The 18,507-nt window shown below is 36.8% G+C and overlaps 1 protein-coding gene across 7 annotated transcripts in view; it reads left to right on the forward strand.

Moving 5' to 3' along the window:
* The window catches only part of ERC1 (ELKS/RAB6-interacting/CAST family member 1), a 309,324-nt gene that overhangs the window by 143,562 nt on the left and 147,255 nt on the right, over window positions 1–18,507 (forward strand). For all 7 annotated transcript variants that reach the window (XM_026117004.2, XM_064515015.1, XM_064515024.1 and 4 more), the window contains one exon: window positions 17,969–18,104. In XM_026117004.2, coding sequence (XP_025972789.2) covers window positions 17,969–18,104 — 136 coding nt within the window. The remainder of the gene's footprint in view (window positions 1–17,968; window positions 18,105–18,507) is intronic.

Raw genomic sequence — 18,507 nt, forward strand, 5'->3', positions numbered from 1 at the left:
ACACTGAGTCAGCAATGGTTGGTTCTAGTTCAGTAGAGCCAGATACACTGTGTTCAAAGGACTTTCCAAATACATTTCCTTAGTCACCTCTAAAAAGTAATGATCCCATAACAATTATTTTCTATTTAGCATATCTTTGGTTTTATTTTATTTGGAGCAAAAATGGCTTTATTGAATTCTTTACATAAAAAGTACATTCTGCTTGTAAAAATGGTCCATTCCTTGTGAATGAGGAGGAGAAGTAAGGCATCTGCAAGTGGAGAGAGGAAGAAATGAAGGAATTTCGCTCCTTGGCTGCTAAGGCTGGGCTGACTCTAACACAAAATACCATTGTGATTTTCATTAAAACAGATCACTGGCATAGTCTTTAAGATTTGCTTTAGGTGATTATCAGAGCTTTCTTCCTTCATTTGAAGTGGAACCTTAGTTTTTCTGCCCCGGGTCCTTCTGTTTTTCTGGCTTATTTCAGTGCATCTTAAGAAAGCAAAATCATTCACAGGTGTACATCATGTCAGAATTCTACCTTTTCTTCAATCTTCTATTATCTGATTTCTTTCCTATTACCTGCTGAAATTAATTTTATTACATGAGACACTGATGAGTTGTTTTTCCTTTTTTTTTTTTTTTTTTTTTTTGTTAGTGCTCTGTTTTTAACACATGTATTCACAAAGCTTGCGGTTTTCCTGTGGGAATTAGGACTGAGGTAGCATTAGAAAGATACAGGAGGGGATATGGCACTACGGGGATATGTGTATGTCAGCATCATGCTGTGAATTCTGAAGAGCTCTGAGTGGAATGCTTTGAGGGATCAGAGGAATCCATCACAATTTTCTTTTTCGGATATAACAGAATACCATACTATTACCATACTATTTAAAATATTAAAATACAACATTATTTAGAATTCATTTTAAAACATATCCTTATTTTAATATATCCCAAAGTTGACCAATTATCTAGAGTGCCATCATCAGAAGATTAATTGAAAATAACATTCAAACTTCATGCAACGTTAGAGATTTTGACTAATCCATTATGTGTCAGATCACATTTAGTCAAAGTAATAAAATTCAAAGGTTATATTTCTTCTTTAATAGGTAAATTATGTGCAAAAATTTATTCAAAAATAGGTAGATTTTTATTTCTATCAAAACTATAAAAGCTGGGTAGGTTGAATTTTAGTTGACAGAAACAATTTTTTGTAACTTATCTACTGCAGTAAGAACAAACAGGCTGTCCCTTACTATGTGGCCAGAGTGTGTATTTATGTTTTAAATTATTTTTTGTATGAACATTTGCGTAAGTGACACTACCAAAGGCTTTAACAGACTTTGGACTCAGCAATAATACCATAGTTACAGAGAACTCAGGTGGGCAGGAGACCTTCTTAAAAGGTCCAGGAAGGTTTGAGGAGCTCAATACATTTTCTCCCTCAATTTTTACTGATAAGGACTGCTTTCAGATTGCCCAACTCCCTGAGCCTAGGGGGCTGAGTCTGAGGGAGGGAAGCAATAACCTCAGAAATGGCAGACCAAGTTAGGGACCATTTAAACAAATTGGAAATATGAGGGTTTGTGGGGTCAAATCAAATACATCCAAGGTTACTGAGGGAGCTGGTTAATGTCGTTGTGAGGACTCTTTCTATCACCGTCAAAAGCTCATGGCTGTCAAGAGTGGTTGCTAATAACTGGAGAAGGGTAAACAACATACCCATCTTCAAGAAGTATGAGAAGTAGGATCCAAGGAATCTGTATCCTTAGATCTGGAAGGCCAGTCAGACGAAGTTCAGTCGCTGGGAAGGTTATGGAGCAGATCCTCCTGAAAGCTATGTCAAAGCACATCATGGACAAGAAAGTGATAGGGAAAAGCCAGTATGGATTTGCAAGGGTAAGTGATGCCTGACCAAGCCTCCAGTGATGAGATGTCTGACTCAGATGAAGAGAAGTTGAAGTTGCTTATTTTGGCTGTAGCAGGGCTTTTGACATGGTGTCCCATTATCTGCTCGTAGCCAAATTGGCAAGGTATGGTTTGAATAGGCTGACTATAACATGCGTGGAAAATTGGCTGAGCCACCTGGCTCAACAACTTGTGATCAGGAGTACCAAGTCCAAATAGCAGCTGGTTACTAGTGTCGTTTCTCTGTGGTTGATATTGGAATCAGCACTGCTTAATGTCTTCTTAATGATCTAGATGAGGAGACAAAATGCACCCTCAAAAAGTTCAGAAGTGGTAATAAAATGGGGGGAGTGGTTATGGGCAGTATATGCTGGAGATCAGGCCTGCTATTTAGAGTGACCTTGACAGGATGGAGAAATAGGCTGACTGAAAGCTCATGAAGTTCAATAAAGGCAAGCGCAAAATCCTGCACGTGGGATAAAATAGCCCCCTGCATCAATGCAGGTTGGGAGCCAACTGGTAGACAGCTGATTTGCAGAAACTCCACCTGAGAGTGGTAGAGGACAACAAGTTGACAGTAAGTCAACAGTATCACATTGTTGTGGAGAAGACCAACTGCATGCCAGGCTGGCATAGCCAGCAGGTCAAAGGAAGTGGTTATTTCCCTCTATTTGGCACTTGTGGAGCTGTGTCTGGAATACTATATCGAGTTTTGGGCTTCCCAGTACAAGAAATACATTGGGATACTGGAGTGAGTCCAGCGGTGGGCCAGGGAGATGTTTGTGGGCTGGAGCACGCGACATACAAGGAGAGGCAGGGAGAATGGGGTATGCTCACGCCTAAGAGGAGGAGACTCAGGGGAGATGGTACTGTGGTCTAAAAGTACCTAATGAGAAGGTACAGAGCCAGATTCTTCTCAGAGGTGTTCGGTGAAAGGACAACAGGCAACAGGCACAAATTGCAACCTGAAGTTATGATTAGGTGTTAGGGAAACAAATTCACAGTGAGGGTAGTCAGATACTGGAGCAGGTGCCCAGAGAAACTGGGGAGTCTCCATTCTTGGAGATACTCCAGAAGTCAACTGGGCAGGGCTCTGAGCAACCTGCTCCAAGTTGATCTTGCTTTGAGCAGGGGATTGGGCGAAATGACCTGCAGAGATCCCTCCAAACTATGTTACTCCGTTGTTCTGTTTTCTAGGAACTTTAAAATTATTTTTGGGGGTTTTGCTAAGAATTTGCTGCGTAATATTGACATCAAAAAATGGAAGATAAGTAGTGCTTGTCTATTATTTCATAGCACAACGGCTGGAAGAAACAAAAGTAGTAGCCAAATTATAGTGAATTTTTCCCACTGTACTTTTATTTCTCAGAAATTTCTACTTGTATTCTCAATTTTTAAATAATATGTTGCTGCTTTCTGGGATAATACATCACTGTGATGTGTGACAGTATGATATTAATAGCCTTGTCCTTTCATAAATAATTATTTACCTAGGCTTTTTTTCTTTAAAGATTTCTTATGTTGCCTCTATAGACACATGTAGTGCCTGGGGACAATAGTAGCTGGGTCAGGTTTCTCATCCATCCAGAATATTAGCTTGTTCCTCCCATCTTTTTCTCCTTCTTGTTTGGTCACTTTCCTCCCCGTTCCCAAACATAAACAGTGTCAAACCTTATTGCTGTTTACAGAATAACAGAAGATAAAATGATCACTATATTTCCCCTGTTCTTCGTATGCTCTCTGTAAGCATCCACCTTTGGCCGTGGGCTAGAATAAGGCAAGAATGACCTTAGATCTGACAGTGTGGAGGCTTGATAGTCTGTGTCTACAGTTACCAGGTATGCTATTATGTGCTATTATTCAGATTGAAAGAGCTATTTTCCATTTGCAGTACTTGCAGCCCTTCTCTTGCTCAAATTACGGGCAAATAAAAGGGAGCATACTTGACACAGTTCTCCCTAACTGTCCTGCTGAGGCAGACCATTCTTCTATGGTGAGATTTTCAGCTGCTTAGGAAGTTATTACTCGTGTGTTTAGTCTGCATCTGTGACTAAAAATCTCACCTGTTGTTCTTATGTTAATTGTGAAGATCAAATTCCATTTTTGACCTGTGCACAAGGTGACTGTACTGCCTCAGATGAGTGTTTCAGATGTTCTTCTCAATATTTTACTCTTTGATTGGGAGCATTTTTTGTCAGCACTGGTCATTGGTCACTGACAAATATTTTTCATCCTGACTCCTCTGAAACTAGCTTTCCACCTGCATAGCTTGAACTTCAGTTGCAAACAATAGAGATCCCCTTTCTTGGTTGAATATTTTAGCTTTTATAATGAGTCTTCCTTTTGAAGTACTTCAGGTAATCTACATAGATTTAATCAGAAACTTACTCCATTTCCTTCTAGTCCAGGAGATAGTCCGGCCATTCTTCTTAATCAAAATAAATGTTGTGTCATTTTCTTGAAGTAAAAAATGCTTCCAGTTTTCTCTTTATTTACAGTAATGAATAGATTTGATACAAACTGAGACCAAATATGATTGCAGTTTTGGGATGACAGTGGTGTTGAACGTATTTGTTACCAATGTCCTGCTTTCAAGCGTTCTGTAACAAACTCAGTCCTTTGAAGTTATCTCCTTTTTTAAACTCAAGAATGGTAAATAGCTAGAAATTTGAGTTGCAAAACACTCTGCTTAGGACGACCAGAAGAGCCTCATTTAATCCTAGAGTTTACAGCTGCCAACACCTGGCAGTTGAAAAGCTGGAGTGCTCAGTGCCATCCTTGACAAAAGATGGCAAAAGGCTCCAATCCAACAGAAAATTGACATGGTGCTACTTTCCTGGTAGTTCCTACTCACCTGTGCTGCTCAGCTCCTTCTCAGCATGTAAACTTATGACTTCTCAAAGCCGTGGATTAACTGTGGCTCACCAGATGGCAATAGCTCTAAAAGCATATGTTGTCTTCCTTAGCTTCACCATCAGTCCAACTTTTAGCTTCATCAATCCTGCTGGCACTAACAGCACTGACCAGATTGTTTCCATTCTGGATGCCAGCAAAATTCAGATTGTCTGCAAACTTCCCATTGCTCTTTTAATGCCTTGAGGGGTTCATACCATGTTTTGCAAAGTCATATAAAGCTGGGAAGTGAAAGAGAGGTGACATAAGTCAACTTTACAAGTATGATAAGGGTGGAGAGTTTTAGCCATCCAGACTTCAGTGCAGATGCTTTCTCCTTGAAAATACCTTCTTTTTAAGGCATCTCATATCACACCTCTCTCTCCTTTATCAATGTCGTGTTGCATGTCTTTTGGTTCTTTCTCCAGGCCCGTCTTTCTGGATAACAATCCAGGTTATATGCTCACTTAGTTCCTGCAATCTGCAGTGAAAAAAAATAAAGCATTTAATCTTTGAATTCTTAGCAAGCAAGATTCTTGGGTATGCTGCTTTCAGTGTGTGATTTTTTTCCTTTATATAGATAAATCCGGCAGAGTACAGTAGTAGTGTCACATAGAGACCTGAAGAAATAGTTTAGAAATAGCTTTTTATTACCAACTCCCCCTAGCAATATATATAAAGGATATAATAGCAAACATCTCGTCATTATTTGATATGCCAACACATTTTAAAGGGTTGATAACATATGGTGACTTTCCTTTTTTGGCGTTGCTTGTTCCGTTTTCTTCGTGGACAACAAGTTGACCATGAGCCAGCAATGTGCCCTTGTGGCCAAGAAGGCCAATGATATCCTGAGTTGCATTAGGAAAAGCATTGCCAGCAAGGTCGAGGGACCTCTACTCAGCCCTGGTGAGGCCGCATCTGGAGTGCTGCATCCAGTTCTGGGCTCCCCAATACAAGAGAGACGTGGAGCTACCAGAGCAAGTCCAGTGAAGGGCTACTAAGATGATGAAGGGACTGGAGCGTCTCTCATATGAGGAAAGGCTGAGAGAGCTGGGCCTGTTCAGCCTGGAGAAGAGAAGACTGAGAGGGGAAGATCCCCTCTCAATGTGTATAAGTATCTGAAGGGAGGGTGTAAAGAGGATGGGACTGGACTTTTCAGTGGTGCCCAGTGATAGGACAAGAGGCAATGGGCACAAACTGAAACACAGGAAGTTCCGACTGAACATGAGGAAAAACTTCTTTACTGTGAGGCTGACAGAGCACTGGAACAGGTTCCCCAGAGAAGTTGTGGAGTCTCCATGCTTGGAGATATTCAAAAGCTGTCTGGACAGCGTCCTGGGCAATGTGCTGTAGGTGACCCTGCTTGAGCAGGGGGGTTGGACTAGATGATCTACAGAGATCTCTTCCAACCTCTTCCTTGCATCCTGCATAGAAAATCTTGCTTTTTTCTTTTTCGCCTTTTACTTTGAGGCCATCCTGTATGAGAAAAGCTGGGAGAGCGCAGTAAATGAAGTTGCTAGTGAATGCGTTATTAGGCTACTGCAAAAAGACAGAGTAGCCATTGACTTAGTGAAAAAATGACCTTTTTTCTGGTGCGTTTAGTATACACCACTTACATAGTAATTGCCATATATTATATAATTTCTTCTTAAAGGAAATGCATCATGACCACATCTCTTAATTACAAGGAATCTTCACTAAATTATAAGTAATAGGCATACTTTTTGTAGAGACTGCGCTCTTGAATTATATCAAGATTGTCAATGAGATGCAGATAACTCTTGTTTTTACTTCTTAATTTAAGACACACCTTCTTCCCTTTCTCATACCTCTTGCTTTCAACACAGACTTTACATTATTATATGGAATATGCATATGTGTTTGCTCAAAGAGATGGGTTATAGCACAGAGTATTTGACAGTTTGTTTCCTTTGACTGCTTATTTCCTTGTTCTTTTGGAGTATACATGGATCATATGAACAAATGACAGCTGAAATGTAGGTGGAGGAGTCTGGTTTTTATTTTTAATGCTTAAAGCTTCAAACATTATTATAGCTTGAGCAAAACCCTTATAGTGTGAACAAAAGTCCAACATTTGGAAGTTTGTTTTAAAGTATTACTCTGTTGGTTAATCTTAAATAGAAGGGTAAGTACATGCTATTCCCAGTTTATTCTAATTTTTTTTCCTAAAGTAGGAGATGTGAGGCTTCTGATAGCAATGCCTGTTTTGGATAAATCTCCCATACAATACCTGAAGATCCATTTAGAAGCAAGACTTGCAACTTAGTTTGAATTTCTCAGCGTTGCTTGATTTGGATGTCAGCACCTGATGTGCATATTTCAGTAGATGCACTATTATTGTTAAACAAAGTAATAAAGGATTGCAAAATGATTCTTAGAACTGTTTAGAAAAGTCTTGTCCAAGGAAATGAGATGCAGCAGCATGTTCTCTCCATACTGCCTCTACTACAGTTACATTCTCCTGCTAGGATATTGGCAGTGATTTTTGTTGTACAGAACAATGTACAGCATTGCTGCATCCATTACTTTCCAGGTATTCTTGACTGCTAACATCTTAAAGCAAAAACAGCCTTCTTTTGTCCATTCAAGCTGTTCTGTTTTTTTCCAGTTATTTTGTTGTTATTCATACCACTGTTAGAGTTGTTGGGCTGCTTCCCTGATATTATTTTCAGGCTATTTTGGACGATGGTAGATGCTGTAGCAAGTTAAAAAACAAAAAACAAAAAAACTTACCTTCCAGAGATTAATGGAGTTGTTCTTACTTTCAACACACAGTCTGTACTCACTACGTTATCCATGAGCCCTAGTGGCATTCACTTGATGTGCAAAGTATTCCTATCTGTACTCTGGAGACCTACAGCTAACAGACTGATAAGACAGTATTACAGCTGTATTAGAGGAGCAAGAACTAGGCCATCTGCACTGTTTAAGTAGGGTATTCATAACAAATATACATGGCATATTTATTTAAATATACATTATATATTTGTTATGAATAATGCTGCTGACCCCCATTTTCCAGGCAGTCAAAAGTCTGTAGCAAATCATTTCAGTAGTAGGACTCCTCATAGGACTCATGTCACCTGATGAGACAGTGCTACAGAGCATATTTCGTAAGAGAAAATATGTCTTAATAAAACTATTTGCTAGGCACTAGGAAGAAATATGCCAAGTACTCTGTTTAGAAAGACATTTTAGCCTGTATTCCTTACCAGAAGTAGGTCTCACTGAGCAAATACCAGAATAGAGCTGATTCCCATGATGGTGAAGATGCTGGAGCAAGGTACAGTTTCATGGTCATGATAACATTGCTTTTCAGTCATCACCATCATTTTGCATACTTTTCCCAGTATAGTCTCTGGCAATGATCAAGTTTAGTCATGTCAAAAGGGTCAGATTTGACATTGCTGCTTTATAGCTAACAGCCTAAAGAGTTATCCATTCATCTCTAGAGAGAGAATCTGTTTGGAACATTCTTCTTGAAAAAAAGCTTGTCTTTAAGGAGTAAGCGAAATTAAATTTTTTTTTATTTGAGCATCCTAGCAACTTTAAAAATGTCAGGCTTTTAGCCCTGTAACAGACTGTTTCGTATTTTTTCAGAATGGTCCTGCTAGCATCACTGTCTTTGCATCATTTTCTTAGAGCTACTTTGTACTTTTCCCAACCAAGGCAAGATTCTGTGTGTTCTCATATGCAGATTTTTCTTTTGTATCAGAAATCCTCTTTCTCTGAGTTGGTACATTCACTATGCTTTCTTTTTTGTCCTTAGCAACTTTCATTAAAGACTGCGTTTTCAGTTGCTGTCAGTTTTAAAGGGTATGGGGATATATGTTAATTCTTTAGCATACATTATTTCAAAATGACAGGATTATATTCAACACATGCACTCAAATTCAGGAAATTTTTTAGGAGAGGACTTTTCTCTATCGATAATTTTTTCCACATATGCTGTAAGATAAATACAAGCTATTCTAGCACAGTTTTTTTAATGCTTTACTTTTAAAATTTTGTTCTCTCTACATTAACTTTTGTTTCATTTCAATGGCTGATTTTTACTTTTAATTTTTTTTTAATCACTGATTGTATGAGGTATTATTCTAGAGGGAATGGAAAGATTGAATACCCTTCTGAAAGAAACCAATTGCTGTATTTTCTTTTTTTTTTTTTCTGGCTAATGGGACGGCAGCTAAAAGAGACACGTGATCTAAGATCACAAAAATACCCTCTGCAACTGCAATAAAATGTCATTCATAAAGAAGATTTTATTGCTGTTTAGAAAATACTTTTTTCAGCCAAATCATGCAGGTCTCTGGAGCAGTGAGTAACTGGCTGTGTGTGATCCATTCACAGGGTAGTTGGCTCATGCACTGGAGTTAAAGGTAGAAAGAACAGCACCTTCGGGAGTTCTGCCCACACCATTAGGGCCAAATTCAACTAACTCAGCATGTAGCAGGGAGAAGGAATCCACGCTGAGGCCTAGTCATCCATTTCACAAATGTCATTTTTGGCTTTGCAGCTGTTTGCTCAATGAACAAAAGCAGAAGAAAAAATACAACAAAACAAACTTATTTGTTGAACTACTGAATGTTGTTACTAAGGTCCATAAATTCTTAGTATTTTTCTTAATAGAGGAACAGCCATATCACTATCTTACAACTTTATTTCAGGGTTCACGTTGAGTTTATATTTTTAACATTCTTAGCTTCAAGAAAGTTAAAGGTTACAAGGTCTAGTGTTAAAGGATTCTTTTCTGGTTGAATTGTCATCAGCTTTCAAAAATAATTTTAAAACTTGATGTATAATTAATTTGATATTTAATCTCTGAAACCTGATTTTGAATTACACATCAATTAAGAAATACAGTAATTTTTTCATTATTTTCATCACAAAACTTGTTACCTACTAAGTAGATGCTGAGAGTTTAAACAGTTGGGAAGCTGCACATTAATTTTAAAATATAATAGTGGGGTGGATGGATAGATGCAGGGGATTATATCTACAAAGCTGGAACTGTAGATTAGTCAAAACATGTGGTGCTGTAAAGGTTTAACTGAAGCTTTTAGAGTGTTTTGTTTTAGCATGTTGTATCTGGCCCTGTCTAAAAGTGAATCTTTGATTTGCTTAGTTTGACATGAACTTGTTGTACTAAAACAGAGAATCTCTGTATGTTAATCCCTCAATTTTAGCCAGTTTGTTAAGGCACCTTTTTCTTTTCCCCCAATTATTTTGAGAATACTAAGATAACATTTGACTTCACCAGTGTTGGTGTGTAATACGGGTACTGCTTCATGACTGGAGAATAGCCTGTTTTATTCTTTGTTTTCATTTGATTGAGGGACTGAAGAAAATCTGTTATTCCTGAAATAGATTAGTTTGATAGTGCTTTAGAGTATGCTTGAGACACATATGCTTCCCATCCTTACTAAAGCTTCTCTTCCTGTTAGTGTAGTTGTTATGCACCTTGCTCTAAATACAGCACTGTTGATGCTGTGTTGTCTCACTCCATCATGAGAAAATTTTTTTCCATAAATGTATTCCCCACTGATCCTTTTACAGTATATCAGATCATTCCAAGAAATCATATTTCACAGAGGAAGCACCTGTATCATTCAGATTTGGTATTTTTAGTTTTGATAACATTTCTTGGTCTTCTGCTGGACTGTGCAAGTCAGAGTTTAATACAAGAAGATGAAAAAACCCAAACAAATTATATTAACCTCTAATCAGGCAACGTATGCCCAAATATGGGATGATATCATATTTGACATTTAACACTCATTTTATCTCAAAGAATATTAGACCTGAGTTTGCATGCATTTAGTTCCTCCTAATGAAATTATGTTTCAGGGTAGTATCTTAGTACAGACTGTATGTATTGCAGGCTGGTTTCTTTTGCTGGTTAGGACTTGCTAATATCCTCTCATAAAATATACCACATAGCATTAACAACTTGTCCCACATCAGTGCTTGAAATTTGTCAACTTTAGGCATTGTAAACGAGTCAGGTGATGGGTTTCTTTCTAAGGAAGTTTTAGTTTATAGGAATTTTTAGGCTACATTTCTATTTATATTGAATTTCTAGATTGTGTCTGATTCATATGCCACATGCTCCACTTTCTCATATCTTCCCAACAGCTGCTTCTGGAAGAAAAAAATTATTGTCACTTTAACTAGAGACAGAGATGTGCTGACTACATTAGAAAGTGTGCATTGATAGCATGCACATAATTCTTAACGCTAAGCAAAGTTGAAGACTGGTGTAAAGTTGAGATCTGCTTCTTATTTTTGACTTCTGCACCTGCTGATTCAGACATTGCTAAGCTACTGTTCCTAAAATTCGGGGCAGACTGGTTTCCCCTAGCCTTTCTAATGTTCATCCTTTGCTACCTCCAGTGCTGCTCTAAACATACACTTTGTTTTAAAAGTCTGATTTTCCTATGCTTCAGGAAATGAAGTCCACTCTCTCTGTCTCTGAAAGCCCCTCTGGGACTTCTTGACTCATATGCAGCAGGCCAGTTAAATTTTCAGGATCTGTTAATGCTTTCATTGGCATATGTTACCTTGTCATAGAAATGTCGCAGAACAGTGACAAACCGTGTAACAAAATGATGATAGGTTGTGGGAGGAGAGACTCATAAGGAGAAGTGCTAATTGAATGCTTGAGTTTGCCAGCTGTCCATCTCAACAAAAGCAGCTCATTGAAAGAATTTTGACTGTTTGTTAGCTCAGACACAAAGTGGAATGGACATTATAAGATTAGACTAAGCGATTTGAAAAGCATTATGAAATTAGTTTCTTTTAGTTGGTAACTTAAACCATGTGCCACTTTTCAATCTTATTATAATGTTAAAGAATAGTGTAAAACTACTTAAGATGCAGGGATTGCCAGGCAGAGCCCAGCAAAGTAAAGGAAGAACCCCAAATAATACATACTGTCCTAAAAAAAAAAAAAAAACAGCTGTCGGTATCCAGAGTGACTGTTCCTGGATGCACAAATGAACAAAAGGCTAGAAAAATCCCATGCCCCCCTTCTCTGTTGGCTTTTTATTCCTGAAATGATTGATGCTTCTGAAGATTTGTCTTCTATCACAGTGGAGGAATGAAAGCATCAGTCATACCAAATTCCTCATAGATCCTTAGCAATAAACTATTTCCCTGATCCTAGTTTTCCAGTGAGTAAGACAGAGAACTTGGTCCATGCAGCCTTTGGTGACTTTGCTTTGACTGTCGATCAGACACCCTGTTGTGGTGATGGGACTGTGTCATGTGGTCAGTCCTAGGAAACAAGACCAACTACATCACTTATTTAGCATTCTTTCATCACACTCTTCTTTCTTGAGGCTTTCAATTAGGCTTTCAAATGCTGCCATTATTCTCTGTGGTTGGGTGATCAACCACAGGTAAGGCAAAGCAAGTTTGGAACTAAAAGCTGGAGCAAAACCTTTTGGAAAATGTTTTTTCCTTATTTTCAATATTAAGAAGTATTTATTGGGAACAGTTGTTCTTTGACTTCTTTCTGTTATGCTTTTCAAAATGTAAATGTTTTCCTTTGTGTACCAACATTAGAAAAAGTAAAATCTCAAGAACATCACTGTGCTTATGATCTCTGTAATTCATAAGTTAAGGTAAAGGTTATGGCCAACTAAAATATTTGGTTGGGGAGACCTAAAAAACGAGCAGGTGGTGAAGGAAGTGGTGGTGGTGATTCTGTAAGTTCGACATTTTCCTCCAAGATGGTTTTAAATCAATCCAGCTCAGATTCCTAGCATCCCATTGTGCTGATGTTGATTTTTCACAGGAATAAGGTGATACAACTTCATTTTTTTCACCCATCTAATAATTAATGAACGAGACTCCTAATAAAACTTTGGACAACTTAGTTCATTGTTTTCTGCCTTCCAGCATTTCCTTCTGGAATTTTTTCTGATTATAGGATGCTTTTCTCTCTGACCTAAACTGTTCTTAGTGTTATGCTCTTTCAGATGGCTGCTCTGTTTCATTCCACAAGTGAATAAATGTATTTCTCTGCATCTCTGAGGACTACAAAGTGCTTTGAGGTCTTACTGGATGATATTACGTATTATAAAATCTAGTATTGCATAATACAATGTTGGTTTGCAATTTTAAACTAAGGTAATAATTCAGTACTTCATTGCATACAATTTTCTTTGCAATTTTTGCAGTAATATTTCATTAACTGCATATGTATTGCATCAGTTTAACTTATGTTGAGGGGGAAAGTATGCTTTAAAGCAAATGAAGTTCATCTGTGCATGAGGATTAGTAGCTGCAGCAACAGCGGATTGTCCTGTGGGTGGTGGTAATGCTACGTCAATAAAGGCTCTAGCTACACACCATCCTTCTGACATGGCTGACTGACAGCATGTCTACTCTTTAACGTAGGAATATTTTCCAAGTATCTAAGTCAGATGAATAAAACGAGCTCTTTCTACTGCAGTGCACAAGATCTGTGTATATTTTTCTGATGCATGTATTCCTTAGTGAAATATAATGTGTGTGTATACATTTTATCTTGAAGGTAAGCTTCTCATGGTGGTTGGACTGTTGTATTTTGCAGTGCATTGTAGATGTATACTTATTCTTGGGTTATTATAAAAATATTGTTGTAGTTTAGGCACATAACTGAAAGAAAAGCATATTAAAATATAATTATAAAATTCAAATTAAATTCTGCATATTTTTGCTTAACATTTTATCACCTTTTATTTTAATTTTATTTTAATTTAAATTACCTCAGAAAAGATAGCCAGAGGAAGATAATAGCTTGTGTCACTTTAACATGAAATTTCACATAAGGAAAAAATTAACAGCTATACATGGTGATATGCATTACAGTAAAATACAATGAGATTAGTATTAAAATGCAAAAAATATTCTCTTTAGCACTGAATAAATTAATTCCTTTAAAACCTTAATAAGTAATAGGGACTATAAAGCAATTAATCTTAATAGAGAGGAAAAATCTTCCAAAGGGCTTGCAGGTAATAAAGTGAATTAGATCAATCCCCTTTCTATTTTTTTTTTAAGAACACTTGATGGTTTGTTGGTTTCTATTGTTTGGATTCTTCTTCCCCTATTAGAATTATTTAAAAATTGGAAGCCCTGTTGTTTGAAAGTTTTTCTTGCTTACTGTGATTATCTTAATTCAGTCCCCATCGTATTCAGCTATACCCCATCCCTGGAAATTCAAGAATTTGATAGAGAAGTGGAAAGGTTTCTTTAAGCAATGTAAGTGTATCTTTCATTGAAAAAAAGAAAAAAAGGCTAAAGTCATAAAAGTTAATAGTCATCTTTAGTGTCTAGTTTCCTTTTTAATTAGAAGCCTGATTTTGATTCTACTTAATTTTCTCTAATATATTCCATTCTACCAGTACATGTCATGACATATTGCTATTATAAATATTGAAAAGATTTTTTCACTCTTGAAGGCCTAATTTTTTTAGGAATTGTATCTCAAAAATGTCATGATCTGAAAATTTGATCTGGCAATGGAAGCCATTTTGCTATTAAAAACAGTAATAAATTGTTTTTTTCCAAAATGACTGGCATTTTTCCCTGAAAGACAAGATAATAAACATTCTCTTAAGATTTTGCTTTTTTTTTTAATATTTGACTAGAAAATTTTTTAGGTTTTGATTTGAGGATGGCTCTGAGAACTAACATCTTCTGTGATGAAGTAGTTTTGCAGGTTTTGTTATTGCCTCTGTTGGTTCCTGTGACTTCTTGCTTTAAATATTTACCTTGTTGAAAATGAACTGGCTTTCAGATTTATATTAGAATCGTGAACATATTTTTCTCTTTGTAGTCCAATATAAAAATGTTTCGGAAGGAATATCTAGTAATAATTAATGCTCTGTATTTCTCAGAGAAATACACATGGTCATTATTTTATGACGATCATTCCACCTGCACACTGCAAATTAGTTTTTAGTCAGTTGTAGTACCTACTACCAATAATGGTTATTAGAAAATATTCAGAAACCTCTAAACAGCTGCCATCGGTGTAATTAATTCATTCTTTTTTGCTATCTTTAATCTTCTGCAGTTATTCCAGTTCTAATAAAACTACTCTTACAGGAGAAGGGTTTCTGTAAAACCTGACTGTCCCTTTGACAAGGTTACATGCTATATATGCGTAGTTGCATTCAGAAGCACTAAAACAACATTGGTAAGGTTACAAGTTCAAGCTCTCAAACTGAGGAAATTCCAGAGTTTTGTTTCTTTCTGCAGTCTTAGTTAACTTCCTTAGTTTCCACATATATTATGACATATCTTTATTTTCCTCTTGACTGTCTCCTTGTAAAATGTACAGGTTGTAATGTGCTCAGTTAAGAAGCATACATTCTGTATTTTATATTATTTTCCCAGTTCAGTATGTGCTCTCATTCTGGATATCATTCAGTGGTGAAGATGAAATCATTTTATGACATCATTAGAGTATCTAAGTGTTCACAAATACCAACAGATCTGTCATATTGAGTAGTGATTTGAGTGATTCCTGTTAATTAAACTTTTAAGACATGTTGGTATCAAAAAAATTCTGTATATACTGTGTGTTCGCATGCGCACGCACACACATGCACATACACGCAAGCATGATCCTCCGATTCTGGCTTTGATAACTGAAAGTCATCTGGCAGGGAAGAAAGAGGATTCTTTACACATTGAGTTTCACAAAACTTATCATGATGCAAAAGTTCAAAGGTTGAAGGCTTGTATATGATAAACTTTACATGTGATTATTTGTCTGAAATATTGTAAAAGTAAGATTCATCATGTGGCACCGTGGGCAGTGGGATAAACTGGGATGTGTTTTCATGCCTCAAATGACTGCAAGCCTTTTAGATTTATGGATGTCAAGATTCACATGAGCTTTTCAGTTTATGAGACAGTTAAGCATCAGAACAAATTTAGGTAATGCTATAGATACGTAAATCATTTGAAAGGTTTATTGTCCAACTTTTTTTGCTTTTTAGCATCAAAGATACAGAGTGGTCATTGTATACTGCACAAGAATTCAGATTTCCTAACTGTATGGCAATTGTAAGCATTGATCTGAGTATTACAAGCGCTAGGTAATTCTTAGAGTTGCATCTTTTAAACTGCTTTAGAAGAGCATGACTTTGTCTCAAAATATTTGCCTAATATATTAAAAAAACATTAATCTTGGTTCAGACCATAGGAGGTAGACATTGTAGCACAAACCCCTATAACCACTCTTTTCTCCAAAGTGCACATTTTATTTGAAGATATTTCAGACCGTAAAGATGATCTACTTTATATTTTGATCAGGGTTGTGGCTTTATTAATATTGTTGTCTGTAATCTAACCAATGAATTATAGTAATGCAGAATAGTTTGCCAGATGGTAAATCTAGGTTTGCAAGTTTATCAACGTTAATTCATTTCCCTAATTCTCATTCAGAAGTAGAATCAGAATGCTCGTGGGGAGCTGAGTGTGTTGGGCTTACATATTTTCATTTTCTGCATTAACTTAGGTGTACCTTCTATGTTTGTTTTATAGTACAGATAGAACTGTGTATTGTACAAGTTGAGTTAGTGCCAACATATTTCCAATAAGTTGTTTAATCACTAAGCAAGTCTGCTTTCCAACTGGGCAATGTGCCCATTACCAATATGCAGCACTGGGTTAGAACAACTTAACAATTATACTAGTTATGTCTAAAAAGCATCCTGAGTCGAATCAGCTGTTAACTCTTGGAAAAGGTAGTTAAATATGCCAGTAATTTTTTGACATCATCAGAAAAGGACATTCACTTTTTTCTTTTATAGAAATATAGAAGAGAGTCTCTGGAGGTCATCAGCACTTTTTCTCAGTAACAGAAGTTTGTGTAACACCAAGGAAAAATTGTTATCTTTGCAATTTTCCCAGCTGCCATTGGCTTATACTGCAAAAAACAGAACTCAGTGTTAAATTTGCATTTCTTGAAAGAGCTCAAAGCACTGACTAGCCATATGCCACATAATTTAAACATATATATTGTAATGAGATATGTTCTCGATAATACTTTTGTTATGAGTTCTGAAGAAAATATTAAAGCAATCAGAGTTGTTTGTGATCTGTTCTAAAAGTGTTTCTGAAAGACAGAAGAAACATTCTTCTCTCTCTGTGTGGATAACATACCAGATAGGAAGCTGGTATAGCATTCTGCTTTCTAAACAGTAAATTAAAGAGCTGTCTCTACTACTTGCATGATGTTTGGGGGAAATCTTGCAACCAAAGAATCTGTCTTCTATTCCAAAGTCCAAACTCCAGATATAATTATGGAGAAAAGGGCTGAGGAAGCAAGGCTAGCCTGTTTTGTTTTGATTGGACTAAAAGTTCAGACTTAAGTTCTCTGTGGTCAGGAGGCTGAGATTAAAGGGTCTGTAATTAGATTCAATACTCCGTGTGTCTTAATGCCCAGAAAGGCCAAACCCTGTCTGCAGGCAATGCTAGTTGCCAGGATCATCAAAAATAATTCATAGATGCAAGTGAAAAGGAAATTATGCATGCTTTCTGAAATAGTTTGTTCTTGCTTGTTCTGTCTTGCTTGTTTCTGTAGAAAGAAAGGGTAGGAAATCCCTCAAAATATCTAGTAAATAAGTAGAATTTGAGGTTGCAAAGAAATAGTTTTACTTCTGAAAACAGATTGCCTAGATCTTTTAGATAGTCCTCTACATTCAAGATGTGTTTGATTATTTTTTCTTTTTAATCTTCCTACATACCTTACATTGCATACAGTAATACTCAAAGCAAAATAAACTATTAGATGTATTTTTTTTATTATGTGCATGTGTGTACGAACAGAAAAAAGATTTCTGTGTAACACATACCACCTAGTTGCAAGAGGGCAGGTGTGCCCTTTGATTATCAGTTTATACTAAATAATCATTTTTAAGGGTTTTGTTGTAGAAATTTCCATGTTTACATTGATAGTGATAAGCAAAACGAAATGTTCTTTAGGTTGTATTGACAGCTGAGGATAACATTTACATTTGGCCTGTGGGTGGACTACTGCAGAAAAAGTGATTATATTGGGGGTTTCCGCTCTTTTCGAAATCCAGATCACAAACCCTGGCATTGGTTGGAGGTGTCCCCTGCACTGCATTCTGAGTGTGCTTTTCTTTTACAGGCAAGTTAAAGATCAAAATAAGAAAGTAGCAAATCTGAAGCACAAGGAGCAAGTGGAGAAAAAGAAGAGCGCACAGATGCTGGAGGAGGCCAGGAGAAGAGAGGATAATCTCAATGACAGCTCCCAACAGCTTCAGGTAACATGAGAACCGAGTTAAAGGGATATGGCCAATGAGCCAGTCTTGGCTATCTCACTCTCTGCTGTACCTCCTGATTTATTTCCAATAATTTCCAATAGGAAATTTGTTACTGTTTGTTTAAAAGGTGAAGGCTTCAAGGATAGCAGCCTCTCAGTTTCCTTTATAGTTTATAGTTTACTCCATTTTTGTAATAAGAAAAAAATAAAAAAGGTGTAACTGTCAACTCAGTTATGAAATGAATCATTGAGATAATATTACCTTACTGGCTTTGAGACTGGTATGGCATTTCTTTCTTCACTGCTGTTCTAACAGCCTTTTTCTTTAGCTGTTGTGTGTATTTTCCCAGCTGGTTTTACCTTATATCGCTACCTTTTCTTCAGTAAACAAAAGATAACCAAGC

Source organism: Dromaius novaehollandiae, chromosome 1 (genome assembly GCF_036370855.1).
Source record: "Dromaius novaehollandiae isolate bDroNov1 chromosome 1, bDroNov1.hap1, whole genome shotgun sequence".
Classification (NCBI taxonomy): domain Eukaryota; kingdom Metazoa; phylum Chordata; class Aves; order Casuariiformes; family Dromaiidae; genus Dromaius; species Dromaius novaehollandiae.